Source organism: Argentina silus (assembly GCF_951799395.1).
Source record: "Argentina silus genome assembly, chromosome: 1".
In the NCBI taxonomy this organism is placed as follows: domain Eukaryota; kingdom Metazoa; phylum Chordata; class Actinopteri; order Argentiniformes; family Argentinidae; genus Argentina; species Argentina silus.
In genome coordinates this window covers 30,088,847-30,103,737 of record NC_139655.1, presented here as the reverse complement: position 1 = coordinate 30,103,737, position 14,891 = coordinate 30,088,847, and the positions used below count along the sequence as shown (strand labels likewise).

The window sequence follows — 14,891 nt, the reverse complement described above, 5'->3', positions numbered from 1 at the left end:
TACCCTTCCTCCTAGACTTTGATTGCTGCTTTTATGATATGGTTATATATATATGTTTGTTTTGCTTTTTAACAATAGTTCTATTATCGATTTTATTGTATGTACTTTGAGATTATTATTGGATAATGAAAAGCGCTTTATAAGTGTAATACATTATTATTATTGTTATTATGTGCAGTTTTAAAGGGGGCAAGTTTTGAGAAAAACTCAAGACCATTTAGCCATGAATGACTAATGAATACATTGATAACATAGCATGTAATTCCAATGTATTCATTATGTAATTCATTTTACGAAATTCCCTACATTATATTAACATCATCCATGGCTAGACATTTGACCTGCTCGTTTGGACACACCCAAAGCATCACGATTATTGAAGGGTGGATTTATAATATTCATTTGGAAATAATAGGATGTTGACAGCAAACGTTTGTGCATAGAATCAATGACGATGTGAATTCACTTTATTTGACGAGCCCCTTACAAAGAGTTAAAATCCACGTGGTGCGCTCCTCTGTTCATTTTTCAGTGCAAGCTGCAATAACGGCATTTTACGACAGTGCCGTGCGTACATTTTCTGTTCTCCAGAGTGAGATACCGGCTGAGAAACGCAGTACAGCAGCAGAAGAATACAAGAAAAAGGGGTAGCTAACCGTGCCCACACCTGGCCCTTCACCGCCGACATCCTGATCTCCATAAACCGAGCCGTTAAATGTGGAAACTGGGCTGAGGCGAGGGCGACGCGAGGGAAGGCAACTAAAATTACAAACCGGGGTTGTATAAATAAGTTGCCTCCCAAGCGGCGCTTTAAAAGGAAGGAGAAGATAATTGACCAAAACAACAGAGAAAATGGACTATGATTTCAAAGTGAAGCTGACCGGGGAAAGAGAACGAGTCGAGGACCTGTTTGAATACGAGGGATGCAAAGTAGGAAGAGGCACCTATGGTCATGTATATAAAGCGAAGAGAAAAGATGGGTGAGTTGATAGCCATTAGCCAGTAAAGCCAAGGCCTTCATGAGCTAGTAGCTAGCTACGTCAGTCTCTCCATTTGCCTGCTCCTTCAGTTTCAAGGCCCCCTCTTTTTAATGCAATTCGCAGGCTGTTCGTAACACACAACACGGAGAAAATAACACAACATTTGAAGAATCCAGTTGGGATGGTTAATACGTCACGGCACCTGAGCGGAGGCTTGTGCTGCGTTACAAGGCTGTCTCGTTTTGAGCACCACTGGACCAGCCCCGTATCATCAGCCGTGCAATGTAATCTAAATACCTGCCATTGTGATTGTGGCATGTATTTCCATTTGGGCATGAGTTTTTGTTCAGGTTGCAGATCATGGAACAGAACGGGGGGGATGTTGTAACATCTCACGTGTGATAAACTAGACTAGACTTTTGCAGGAAGCGGGTTTTATAATAATCGCGATGTGTAGTACTATGAGATTATACTGGCCATGTCATTTTGACATGGGAGATTATTTTCGGGGTTTTCAACAACAACAACAACAAGCAATAGAGTCAAGTTTGCCTCATAAGCTGTATGACATAACTGCGAGGTTGCAGGAGGACTCAGAAGGCAGTGCAGCCGCAGGCAGGGGGGATGTTTGGTCTGGCAGGCTGGGTTGTCTGCGCGGCTGTCTGGTATGGTTGCACTCAGTGCCCGTGTTAGGTGAAGTGACAGAAGAAAATTGACATGTCCCAAGTGCATACTAAAGCCTGTACAGTGCAGCAGCTCCTGCGAACTTTACAATATTACTTGGATAAATAGTTTAAAGAGCTGTACTCTCCCTTCTGTATGCTCCCTTCTCCTTTAGGCTCTGTGTTCTGTAACTGTGGTAGTATGGTATAAATGAAGACAAATACTTTAGGGTCAAGTAGAATATGTAATTGTATTTCAATGGGTGTTTTTTATGTTGCATTTGAGGCTCCAGTAATCTGCGAACGTCTCTGTGCCAATAACAATGGAGTGGGTGTAATAGTTCCCTATTGTAAAACATAACATGTTTATGCAATTGCACCTTTCTCTTGATGCCAAAATACATAATTTGTCTTTGATGGTAAAGTATGTATTGATTAACTGTTTGTAATGGGTTAAAACATTACCTGTATATTTTGCTAAAATAATGTTATTCTCTATACTTTCAATTTAGCCAAGGAGACTTTAAACATGTGAAATACCAGCTCACGGCTCCAAGTGATTATGCCTATTCAACCCAGCCCAGCCTAATCTGTTCCAGTCCAGACGAGGCCTGAGCCTTGATTGTGACTCAGCTGTGTTCCTTAGCATCTGAGACTTGGGTCAGACCCACCAGGCAGGTTCAGTCCACACCACCAGGTCCATTAACATGGTCCAGACATACTGGCGGCTGTAACCAGTCTTATGAGTGGTTTTAGATGTTTGTGTGTTCACCATAGGACTCACCGACTGCTGTTTACCAGACTCTCTAACCTAATTTGTTCTCCAGGAGTTGGACAGGGTCCGAGGGGGCACAAAGAGTGGTTTATGAGATGATTTGGGCTGGGTGGAGGGAAGGGGAGGGGAGGGGTTTATGAGATGATTTGGGTTTAGGGGAGGGGTTTATGGTCGTAGTGAAGGCCTGCCCCGTTGCCCTGTTTGGTGAGCTTGGTTACACAAATGAGCTTGGTTACACAAATCTGTATCTTATTTAAGTATCTTACCCTCCTCTCACAACAACCCCTGTACCAGCTGCCAACCAGCCTCCTTTGTCTAAGTGCAGTGAAGTCTCATGGGAACTGTAGTGAAGTGTTGTTCATGTTATAACTTTCTCTGTTTGCAGGAAGGATGATAAGGACTACGCCCTTAAGCAGATTGAAGGCACTGGCATCTCAATGTCAGCCTGCAGAGAGATTGCAGTAAGTGTGTGTGCGTGCGTGCGTGCGTCACATTCTGACGTGATAACATTCTGGATTTTATAGCCACTACACAGCCCTGGCAGTGCAAGTTATTGCAGAGATAACATTGAAAACAAATGTAACATTTCAAATAAACGGAGTGGCACTTCATAGAAAACACATTTTAAATACTGCAGTTTGTGTGCATCATGTCCATCCATTGCACACGCTTTTTACGTTCATTATCGCCACCATCTTCTAGACATGGTAAAGAGCTTTTGAGATGCATCCCCGCTGCAAGTGCAGTGATTAACACTGGGGTATGTTTTGTTAATTCCAGTGCCGTTTATGGGACAGAGAATGTCATCATGTATACCTTCATCTATAGCATATATATATATATATATATATATATATATATATATATATATATATGGTCTATGATTGCCTTTTAGGTTCACATTACGGTGATGTTCTTTAACTTACTCACTGCCAAAGAATTCCACCGCGAGTGCCAAGTGTTTTAAGTGGTACCTAGCAACAACACTTTCACTACTCAATGAAGCATCTAATGCATTTCTGGTGAATAAAGTCACCCCTTGGCACTCTAGAATGTTGACGATCTGGGCGACTTTATTCACCCTCTGGCACTAAATGAGTTAAAGGTCTCTTGTTGTTTTCTTCCAGCTGCTGCGGGAGCTGAAGCACCCCAACGTGATCTCCCTGCAGAAGGTCTTCCTGTCACACGCAGACCGCAAAGTCTGGCTGCTGTTTGACTACGCAGAGCATGATCTCTGGGTAACAGACACACACACACAAACCAAAGTCTCACTTACAGTGAGACACACACCTCCCACAGATACACCCACAAGTCCTGCAGATGCCACCATTTGCATAAATACTCTCATAATTCTGTGATGCAACACCACCCTCGTAGGACTGACTCTCTCTCTCTCTCTCTCTCTCTCTCTCTCTCTCTCTCTCTCTCTCACACAATTAAAAACTTGCTTTGCATTTACATTGCACTACTCTAAAACACAGGCTTGTATACACATGCACACACACATTCACATACTGTATGTAAACCAAAAACACCCTCTACACAATGCTGGGAGGCAAACACAATTGTACAGTATATGCGCGTGCACACACTAATGATGTCTCCTCTATCTACAGCACATCATTAAGTTCCACAGAGCCTCCAAAGCCAATAAGAAGCCGCTGCAGCTGCCCAGGGGGATGGTTAAATCCCTGCTCTACCAGATCCTGGACGGAATCCATTACCTGCACGCCAACTGGGTCTTACACAGGGACCTGGTGAGAGAGGGGGGGAGGAGGAAAAGGGAGGTAGGGAGGGTGAGGAAGGAGGAGTAAGGTGGAAGAGGAGGAGGGGGGGGAGAAGAAGGAGAAGAAGGAGAGGAGGGGGGGATGGATTAGCTAACAAGACTGAGATGACCCCAACTGGGTCCTGCACAGGGATCTGGTGGGAGAGGAGAGGGAGGAGGATGAGAAGAAGAAGAAGAAGAAAGGGAGTTTAGGATGGATGTGCTAACGAGCCTGAGTAGAGATGAAGAGGTTTTAGACGCCAGTGGAATTTTATATATTCCCAGAATATGCCAATTATTGTGTTTATGAATGTTTATTGTGTTTATAATTAAGTGTTTATGAATGGATGATGTTAAGCATATTTGAAAGTATATAATGTTGTTAATATGATAGAAACAGTAGTGTTTCTTGTATATTACAGTCTAGAATATTGTCATGGCATAGTACAGTGTGGATGCCTGGATGCCAGCTTGAGAATTTAGTTTCACTCGTTAATCAGGAATCTGCTGTTTGTCATGGTGTCCACTGGCATTATTCTTCAAACACAAGAGCTGAGTTTTCCACTGATTGGATCAGCCTTAAACCACATCTAAAATCTGAGGAATGTGATTGGCTCACAGATATTTAGGGCAGAGAAGTCTTTAACTGCCAAATAATTCCGGAACACTCACCACCGAGAGTGCCAAGTGTTTTATGTGGTATTCACCCAGCAACAATACTTTGATTGGCTGCAAATTGAAGCATCATCATTTCTGCTTTTTTGGTGAATAAAGTCGCCCCCGGCACTCTAGAATGTTGACAATTCAGGCGACTTTGTTCACCCACCGGCACTAAACGAGTTAAACCATTGAATGCTACCCAGATTGAGAAGCAAGATTCTCAAGCAGATTCAACCAGGCTAGCAGCATGAGAACCCTCCTGTGGAGATGGGGCTGCCTCCCCCTGCAGGACCGACTGTTCATCGTTGCTCCACTAGAGGGCTGTAAGGATGGGGGGGGGGGGGGTTCCATTTTACCTGGAAAGATTGTGATTCAGCAACACAGTGCCAACCTAATGTTAATTCTTCTCTGCACTGTCAGTGTTTTGTATTAGGACAAGTATGTTTGGGATGATGATGATGTTTAACTCTTCATGTGTTATTACTCAGAAACCTGCCAACATCCTAGTGATGGGGGAAGGACCAGAGAGGGGTCGGGTGAAGATCGGTATGAAGAAGCGTTCTCATTCTGTGCTATTTCAGCTGTATGTCACTACACAGAGTGGCTATAGTGCTTTACTGTATGTCACTACATAGCATGCCTACTAACCGTCAGGATACTAGACGGACATGTCATCGGTTTCTTCGTTTGTTTATCAGTTGATTGACCTATTTGTATTTTGTTGCCTGCCTTGCAGCGGACATGGGCTTTGCGCGACTCTTTAACTCACCACTGAAGCCTTTAGCAGATCTGGACCCGGTGGTGGTCACCTTCTGGTACCGAGCGCCTGAGCTGCTGCTGGGGGCCCGGCACTACACCAAGGCCATCGGTAAGAACCAGCAGGGCCGCGTGTGGCTGGGTTAACTCATTTAGTGCCAGAGGGTGAATAAAGTCGCCCAACTTGTCAACATTCTAGAGTGCCACGGGTGACGATATTCACCAGAAATGACGATGCCTCATTTTGTAGCCAATCAAAGTATTGTTTCTCGGTAAATACCACATAAAACACTTGGCAGTCTAGGTGATGAGTGTTCCAGAATTCTTTGGCAGTTAGTGAGTCAAAGAAGAGGGATATGGGTCAATGGGTCATAAGAACTACTTCAAGCTTTGTTGATCCAGATCAGAGCATGTGAGCGGAGCGAGGGGCAGATGTAGTTTGACCGGAGCGTGGAGCGGGTATTCAAAACATCGGAGCGTCTGCCTTTTCTCCCGCTCTGTCACTGCCTACGTCACAAGCTCAGGGGTGTGTGTGTTTGTGTTTGTGTTTGTGTGTGTGTGTGTGTGTGTGTGCGGGGGGGGGGGTTTAGTGTGCAAACATGTTTAGACCTATAGGTATCATGTGAAAAAGCTAATGTCATTTCTGCCTCTGCCTCTCTCTCTCTCTCTCTCTCAGACATCTGGGCGATTGGCTGTATCTTTGCGGAGCTCCTGACGTCTGAGCCTATCTTCCACTGTCGCCAGGAGGACATAAAGACCAGTAACCCCTACCACCACGACCAGCTGGACCGCATCTTCAACGTCATGGGCTTCCCTGCTGGTGAGAACCCATCTCTGCTGCTGATTACAAAAATAATAATACATAAATAACACCCATGATAGACAACCAGAGCATAGTGCATCATTGTCAGTATACATCCCCCCCCCCCCATTTGGCATTAGTGACATCAATATCACAAGTCTTTGCACTGCTTGTCTACACTGATCATGTGTTGAGAAGACTTCTGCAGACTTCTGAAATGAATGTATTGAGAAACCATGACCAGGAGTCACATGCGCCAAAGCAATCTGTCTGACTAGTGAATGACACCGCCTGACATGATGTAATCCTCATTCCTTTTGATGTTCCCAGAGAAAGACTGGGAGGACATTAAGAAGATGCCAGAGCACTCGACTCTGATGAAAGACTTCAGAAGGAACACGTGAGTGTGTGTGTGTGTGTGTGTGTGTCTGTGCTGCGTGCAAGGTTCTCAGTCTTCCTCTTTATCTGTCTGTTTACGCTTCAGCCTGCTTTGAACAAGGACTTTTTTTGTGACTTAGATTTGTATCAGCCTTTGCTGAAATAACATGTCCTCCCTTCTGTTGCAGGTATACTAACTGCAGCCTTATAAAGTACATGGAAAAACACAAAGTCAAACCAGACAGCAAAGCATTCCACTTGGTACGTGTCATGTGACTTTTTTTTCCTTCACCTGTGCCTATCACCTTTTCAACTAAACATTCTCTTGGTATGTGTCTGTGTGTAGTCTGACGTTGTGTGAATGTTCTCCCAGCTGCAGAAGCTGCTCACCATGGACCCCATCCGCAGGATCACATCGGAGCAGGCCATGCTGGACCCCTACTTCCTGGAGGAGCCCCTGCCCACCTCTGAGTGAGTAGCAGTCAGTGGGGAGGCTGGTGGAGGTAGAAATCAGAGGCCGGGCTCATTGTAATGCATGGCATGAGGAACAGGTGTGACAGGACATGCTCTCTAAAAGTGTGTGTGTGTGTGTGTGTGGCTGTACAGTGTGTTCGCAGGCTGCCAGATCCCCTACCCCAAGAGGGAGTTCCTGACAGAAGAGGAGCCAGAAGACAAGGCAGAGAAAGTTAGAAATGTGTGTGCCTCATACTTTATACGTGCGTGTGTGTGTGTGTGTGTGTGTGTGTGTGTGTGTGTACGCCAATATGTGCATCCAGAGTGTTTGAAAGGCTCTATAGGGAACATTTTGGTGCCATTTCTGTGTGTTAATGCCATTTCTGTGTGTGTGTGGTTGTGAAATGCAGAAGAACCAGCAGCAGCAACAACAGGGGAACAACCACACCAACGGGGCGGGGCATACCGGTAACCAGGACAACAGCCATGCCCAGGGCCCGCCTCTAAAGAAGGTGAGAGTGGTCCCGCCCACCACTACCTCAGGTGGCCTCATCATGACCTCAGACTACCAGGTATGAAACACACATGTAAATACAATCCATGTACAGGCTACCAGACACACATACAGGGCCTTCTGGGCTAGACCAAAATCTCAATGTGACTTCTCTGGTTAAATAAAGGATTTAAAAAAAACCTACATACACACAATTTGGGCATTCATTCATTTCCACTCATACAACTCAATAATAATAATAAGCTGATTTTGGGTGGATTTCATTGTTTAGAAGTCGACCATGATTTGTGAACAGTGCATTGATTGATGAGGCATGCAAGCTAGATTGAAAAAGAAAGAAAAAAAGAACAAATTGTTATTATTATTATTATTATTATTAATATGGTGAATGCATCGTTTTCTGATCGGGCCAGCCCAAAGCATGGGCGAAGTAGGCGATTGCATATGGCCCCCAAATGAAATTATTTATTTTTAGGGTGCTTATTGCTTCAGAGCGAGCTGTTGGCCTGACTAGCAGCAGAGCAGCTGGAACGTGAAAACCGACAGCGGAGCAAAGGAGAGAATTAATTAAAAGTTAGGAATTTCATTGAGTTCATTGAGATTACTACAGAGTTCAGATTTCGTAGGTCAACTCGCTTACAGCCCCGTTTAATGCTGTTCAACGCAAAATAGACACACTGGCTGGCTGAGGTCTGACTGAGGTCTTAAAGGGGCAGTGTTGTATTTGAGGAAACACAGAAGAACAAGTTATTTCATCATTAGGCTACAATTTGAATATGCTTTGTAGGTTTCAGGTCAAAAATTGCCAATGTTTTTTTATTAAAGCCACAGCAATTCAAATCATGTCTACTGTATAGGCCTACCCCTGAACTCTCTCACCTTTCCAAAACAAAACAAAAAATGATCTCACCTAGGGACCCCAAATTCATTAATGTGAGTGTATTTAATAATCCGACTGAAATGTAGCGGAATGTTTCTCATACTGTTTATGTTTATCCATCTAAGCTGGATATTTGTATAATCGATCCACTTTGAAATGTTTTTTTTTAAATGTATTTTATTATTTATTTTAATTTCGCTCACTCACCTCACTTTTCTGCAAAATGAAAAATCTGTTAACCAATTAATGAAGTTTGCATGGCCTGAGTATGATTCAGTGTGGTCTCTGAGTTGATGTCGGTCCCATTGGACCACTGGAACGTCTGATTGGTTCCCTCGTGTTTGACTGTGACCTCATCCTCTCTCTCCTGCAGCGCTCCAATCCACATGCTGCCTACCAGAACCCGGGAACAAGCACAGCACTGCCCCAGAGCAGCATGGGATACTCCTCTACCTCCCAGCAGCCTCCGCAGTACTCCCACCAGACCCATCGCTACTGAGCCTCCTCCACCAACCGCCCTCCCTTCATCCCTCCCTCCCTCCCCCGCCCTCCCTCACCACGCCCGCTCGCTCGGGAGAATGTACTGAGGGACGTGGGCGTGTCCATGGCAACAGCCCCCCCCCCCCCCACACACACACACACACACACACACTCACCCCTCCGTTTAAGGGCACCCTTTCACAGCAGCAGTTTGTTAGATCCGAATGAGAAACGGCCCCACTCGCCACCCACTCCAATCCTGAAAATAACAATACATAACTCAACATCAGCAACCCTGCTGCAAAGCAAATTCCTGAGGAGTACAACTCAAAGCAAGAGGAAGAGGAGGATGGAGAAGAGAGGGTGGATGCTGTCAGTTTCTTTGTCTCCGCCCCCGCTCCTTTGTGGTTCAAATCATTGCCACAGGTTTGTGACCATAAGAAAACATTACTCCACAACTGGTACTTGGATACAAGAAAAACAAACAAACAAATAGAAGATGGCTTCGTCTAAGTACGGGGAACCCCTTCTCCCTCTTCCCCTCTGTTTCTGCCCTTTGTCTCTCCTCCCCACCACCTCCACCAAAGCTCTACCCCAGCCCGTTCCCCCTCTTCATGTTCAAGCTTCAATGAGACTAAAGCTGCTATGTGACTGCCAGCATTGACAGAGTACCTGTCTGTCCGTCTGTCTGTCTGTCTGTCTGTCCTCCTGTCTGTCTGTCTTATCTGTCTGTGTGGCCCTATGAGGGCCTTCGCTGGGGACCGAACTGAGCTGCTGAAAGGAGCAAGCTGGGAGGATGTGGAGCCCTCACGGCTCTGGTTGAGGGCTTTATCCAGAAAAGAAAAAAAACAATAAAAGAAAATAAAAACCTTGATTTTTTTTTTTGATTTTTTTTTGTTTATAATTTAATCTGTTTTATTGGTTTTGTTTTTTCACTGTATAAGTGGCAAAGCAGCTTCCGTTGGCTGAGAGAACAGCCGTTGTTTGCTTTGGGAAAGCCTTAGAACTTCATGACAACCAACCAACCAACCAATGGTGTGGAGGACAGCAGAAGGAACATGCATTGAACTGTACTGTATTGAAATATTTTACATGAAGCAAGTATCCTGACAAATAAAAGTGGAAATGTTGATATTTGAGTCTGGGATTTTTGTGTGAGCCACATATGTCTGTTACAAGGGCAAGTGGGAGCTTTTTCCTTATTCTAGACTATATGTTCACTTCCAGGAATAGAAAGATGCCTTCAATAATAGAACAATCCATGCCCATCTCACTCACTCGCACGCACGCACTCGCACTCTCACTCGCTCTCAGACACTTGCAGATAAGGAATACAGGCTGTCAATAACAGTCAGTTAGAAGCCGCAATCCGCCTTGTGTCCTTTGCACCCAAACAACCTCTTAACAAAGATGGACCGTGTTATTAGGCGCTCTTTAGATGGTTTTACTAAATCCTCCATCCCCAAAATGTGTTTCTTTTAAGCCCTAAATGTTGACACGACACGGAGACCCGATTGCGTAAAACTGTAAGCCCCTCTACACACCCTAAGCAGAAACCCCGCCCTTCCCATGCCCGACGCCACTCAAGCTGGGAAACATGGCTGTCACTCATTCATCTTAAGGGATATTATTGGACAGAGTAAGAACCCATCGTTCATTAATTGCCTGTCGTGGAGTGTTGATTGGTAGAGGCGGCCGGCGGGCTCCGCCCCGCGATGGATTGTTTGGAGTGGACAGACGGCCCGGGGACACAGGATGGCAGCGCGAGCAGGGAGTATCTAACGGGACATGCGGACGAATTGAAATCTACTAAAGATCTGACTGCTGGTGAGGATTTTAGCATGCATTTACAAATCTTAATAATTCTGTAATTATGTATGATTCATGAAAATGTTAAAATGTTTCAATTTAACTGGGTAATATGTGTAAATAGACTATTCGCTCTAATCCAAATGACCAACTACACAGTCGACCACTGGACATAGCGGCTGTGGTCACTGCTAGCAGACCCCCAGTGGACAATAATGCACAAGGGGCTGTCTGTGATCAAGGCCCGATTCTTCAGGAGCAATTAAATTGTAACCTGATAATTTAACCACCGCCACGCGGGTGACTGTGTTTTTACCCATGTAAATATATGTAAACCCGTGCGAACTGCATTTCACTTAAAACTCCGTATACTAACTATGTTATAATGCCGCAAATGGTGGAAATACTGGAAATCGAAATTGGTAAATAGATGTGGGTCATCCCGTCAGTAACGGGAAGCGACGGTGCGTAACTTTGATTGATCGCGCTACCCATCAGTGTGTGAGTGTGTGTGTGTGTGTGTGTGTGTGTGTGTGTGTGTGTGTGTGTGTGTGTGTGTGTGTGTGTGTGTGTGTGTGTGCGCGCGTGTGCGTGAGTGCGTGAGTGCGTGAGAGAGAGCGTTCGTGTGAGAGTGCGTGCGTGCATGTGTGTCTCACCCACTAAATTGAGAATTGAGGGCAGGATGTAGGCTATCAGAATGAAATAGGTTCACACAGCCTGATCTGATGCATTGACACTTCTTGTTGTAGGCCAATAAGGTGTTTATTGTAAGGGTCACTTTCAACACACTCATAATAATAACCTCTCTAAGGAAGATATGGGATCAAGGATACTTTATAAGGAGAGACTTTAGGCTACTGTGTTGGAGTAGAGTTTTTGTACGTCATAATTAGGGCAGTATAACCTGACGTAATCCATTTTACAATATTCATGACCTCAGGACGAGTGTGAGACTCCCTCAACACACAACTGTACTTGTCTCATAAATTGATAATGTCTCCTTAATGGAGTTCTGACGGCCATGGTAAAAGCTGTGTGTGTGTGTGTGTGTGCGTGTGTGTGTACGTGTGTGTGAGTGGAGGGATCTTTTGGGAGACACAGTAAGTACATATGCCGGGGCGCAGTCAGGATGTCTCTCTTGTGAAGTTCAAAGGGTGTCAGTTCTGCTGATGGGACTGTTAGTGTGCAGCTAATGGTACCTCTGAGAGGTTACCTGTGGTTTATGACTGTGTGTGTTTGCAACCATGCATGCAGAGTGAATTTCTATGGTGCTGTGTGGAACATCAGTATCAGGACATGCCGGGCGGAGGCACTGTGTTTATATTTGGACATCATTTTTTCTCTAAATCTATTGCCCCTTCTCTCTTCCCTCCCTCCATCCCTCTCTCTCTCTCTCTCTCTCTCTCTCTGTCTGAGTGGAGGATGGAGGAGTGCTCTCCTTTCATGGCTAGAGTACAGGGGGCCTTAAAGAAGGTCGGGGGAGGGGGGAGGGGGAGGGGGGAGGCATGCATGGGAGCACTCGGCTGTTGCCGTGTGAACGAAGCTCTATTGTCCCAGGAACCTTTCAGTGGCTTCCCTGAGGTCCCTGCTCCCCTCCCCCCACCATCACTTTCCCATTCTCTGTCTCTCTCTGTCTCTATTTCTCTCTCTCTCTCTCTCTCTCTCTCTCTCTCTCTCTCTCTCTCTCTCTCTCTCTCTCTCTCTCTCTACCAAACACACACTCACAGTGTCCCTGGCCTTCTCTTACTCACATACACACACACACACACACACACACACACGCACACACTCCCCTTTCTCCCATTCTCGCTCTCTCCTTTTCTTCACACACACACACACACACACACACACACACACACACACACACACACACACACACACACGCACATACACACACACAGCTCTTACCCCCTCTCTTACACAAACACATGCCCCCCCCATTCTCTTTATTCTCTCTGCTCCCTTCCCTTTATTTGCCCCTAACCCTCCATTATTTCTCTTTATTTATGTGATCGTGATGCCAGCCAAAGGCAAAAAAACATGCAAACTTCTGGTTCTGCATTGCACCCTAACTTCAGGTGTACAACACCAATAAACACGCTTTACAGAAAGAGTTTTCAAATGATGCTATAGGGCCTACTTCATGATCTGGTCGACTACACAAAACAGTCCCAGTCTCTTTAAGAGCAGCCCTAATTGCCTGTTTTCAGCTTGCTTTGTAGCAGCAGACGATGATGTAATTTCTCCTTTGTTTACCCTTATTGGTTTGTCACTGTAGGGGTTTGGGGGGGGGGGGGGGGGGGGGGGGGTGAGGGTCGGGGGGGAGTGGACTCAGGCCAACTGAGGACTCTGCTCTTGGCCTTGTGGGAAACATTTTCTTGGGTGGGCAGAAATGACTTGTTTCTCTCTGTGATAACTACAGTACCCACAATACATTGTTGTCTTTTCATTCAGTGGCACATAAAGCTTATTCCTAGACCTCAATCCAAGACAATGGCTGAGTAGTTTTGCTGTTAGATGTGTGTCATTATTGTGGCGGTTGTGTTACACTACAAGGGTGGAATCCTAACCTGAGATCCATGCGTGTAATTCCGACATTTGCGTAAATCTTGCATTGACGTCGATGGGAAACTCAAGTTAGGATTCCACCCGAAGAGAACAGTAACAAACAGTATGTCATGGGTGTACCAGCATTGATAGATTTTTTTGTCAATGCTACATAGTGTGTCTAACAGTTTTGTTGCATAACTGTTTTATTGCCTGTGTGTGTGTGTGTGTGTGTGTGTGTGTGTGTGTGTGTGTGTGTGTGTGTGTAGGACTGCATTGTGTGCAACAATGAGTGTGTGTGGGTGCGCTCGCGTGTGTGTGTGTGTGTGTGTGTGTCAGTCCCAGCAGTGCCTCAAGCTGTTGCTGTATTGTTCTGGTCCTCTGGGAGGACAGGAAATAGAGATGTGACACTGGGAGGAACAGGATGTAGGAGCCGGGCGGAGACCACAAAAACAGGAAGCAGGAAGAGCGGCAGATAAGATGGCTGCTCAGATGCACCCTGGGATCACTTTTTCATCCCAGACTGCTCTGTCGTCCTCTCAGCCAATCATAACCCTCTGTCAATGCTTAGACCTCACACACCAGTTACAGTGCCCTGTGTAAGTAATGGGACAGTGAAGCATTTTTTCTTCTTTTGGCTCTGTACTCCAAAGATTTGGATTTTAAATCAAACAATTACTATCAGATTAAAGTAGAGATTCCCATCTTTTATTTGATGGTATTTGTGTACATAATGGTGTCACCATTCAGAAATTACAACACTTTTTATGTATAATCCCCCCGTTTTCAGGGTACCTAATAGTAATGGGACAGATTGATCAAATGTCCAAATTAAGCACTCCTTTGCATGCAATAACTGCCTGAAGTCTGTGACCCATGTTAATCTTTGTCTCATCTGTCCACAAGATCTTTTTCCAGAACGCTGCAGGCTCTTTCAGGTACTTTTTTAGCAAACCGTAACTTGGCCATCCTGTTTTTGTGGCTAACTAGTGGTTTGACCTTGCAGTGTAGCCTCTGTAGTTCTGCTGGTGAAGTCTTCTGAGGATGGTAGTCCCTGACACATTCATGCCTCATCTGTAGGACAGTTGTTTTGGGGGTTTTCTTAATCATGGTTAGCACTCCTCGGTCATCTTCCTTGGCTATGTTACTGATCGATTTTTCTGATATTTCAGCCTCATAATGGCTCCCCTGACTTTCATTGACACCTCTTTGGTCCTCATGTTGACAGACACCAATAGCAGACTCCAAAGGCAAACATAAAGCCTAGAATCAATACTAGACATTGAGAGCTTTCTTTTTACAAACGACGGAACACACCTGATGAACCAGAAACACCTGTCAAGCAATTTTCCCATCACTTTTGGGTACCCTGAAAAAGGGGGGGACTATGCACAAAAAGTTTTGTAATTTCAGAATAATCATCAAATAAA

At 45.1% G+C, this 14,891-nt stretch overlaps 2 protein-coding genes across 3 annotated transcripts in view; both read left to right on the top strand.

Moving 5' to 3' along the window:
* Nucleotides 1-593: 593 nt before the first annotated feature.
* Nucleotides 594-10,237, top strand: cdk8 (cyclin dependent kinase 8). 2 transcript variants are annotated; one of them, XM_083681223.1, is made up of 13 exons: nt 594-980; nt 2,803-2,878; nt 3,545-3,655; nt 4,034-4,174; nt 5,331-5,388; nt 5,579-5,710; nt 6,275-6,418; nt 6,731-6,800; nt 6,967-7,039; nt 7,152-7,249; nt 7,385-7,472; nt 7,642-7,743; nt 8,999-10,237. In XM_083681223.1, exons 1-13 carry the CDS (start codon nt 853-855, stop codon nt 9,122-9,124), a joined length of 1,347 nt encoding a protein of 448 aa, XP_083537349.1. In that variant the 5' UTR covers nt 594-852; the 3' UTR covers nt 9,125-10,237. The 2 variants fall into 2 exon arrangements, with proteins under 2 accessions (XP_083537349.1, XP_083537348.1); XM_083681222.1 differs by having other exon boundaries at nt 7,642-7,803.
* Nucleotides 10,238-10,864: 627 nt separating this feature from the next.
* wasf3b (WASP family member 3b) overlaps nt 10,865-14,891 on the top strand; it is an 11,405-nt gene continuing 7,378 nt past the window's right edge. Inside the window, exon 1 of the mRNA XM_083669835.1 lies at nt 10,865-10,932. The gene's annotated coding sequence lies outside the window, so the exon portion shown is untranslated. The remainder of the gene's footprint in view (nt 10,933-14,891) is intronic.

What these genes read in the sequence shown, in the direction of transcription:
- cdk8 (XM_083681222.1), top strand. Translation starts at nt 853, where the DNA reads ATGGACTATGATTTCAAAGTGAAGCTGACCGGGGAAAGAGAACGAGTC. An exon ending in ACAGCAAAGCATTCCACTTG is followed by an intron (nt 7,040 to 7,151) that starts GTACGTGTCATG and finishes ATGTTCTCCCAG; the next exon opens with CTGCAGAAGCTGCTCACCAT. An exon ending in AGGCAGAGAAAGTTAGAAAT is followed by an intron (nt 7,473 to 7,641) that starts GTGTGTGCCTCA and finishes TGTGAAATGCAG; the next exon opens with AAGAACCAGCAGCAGCAACA.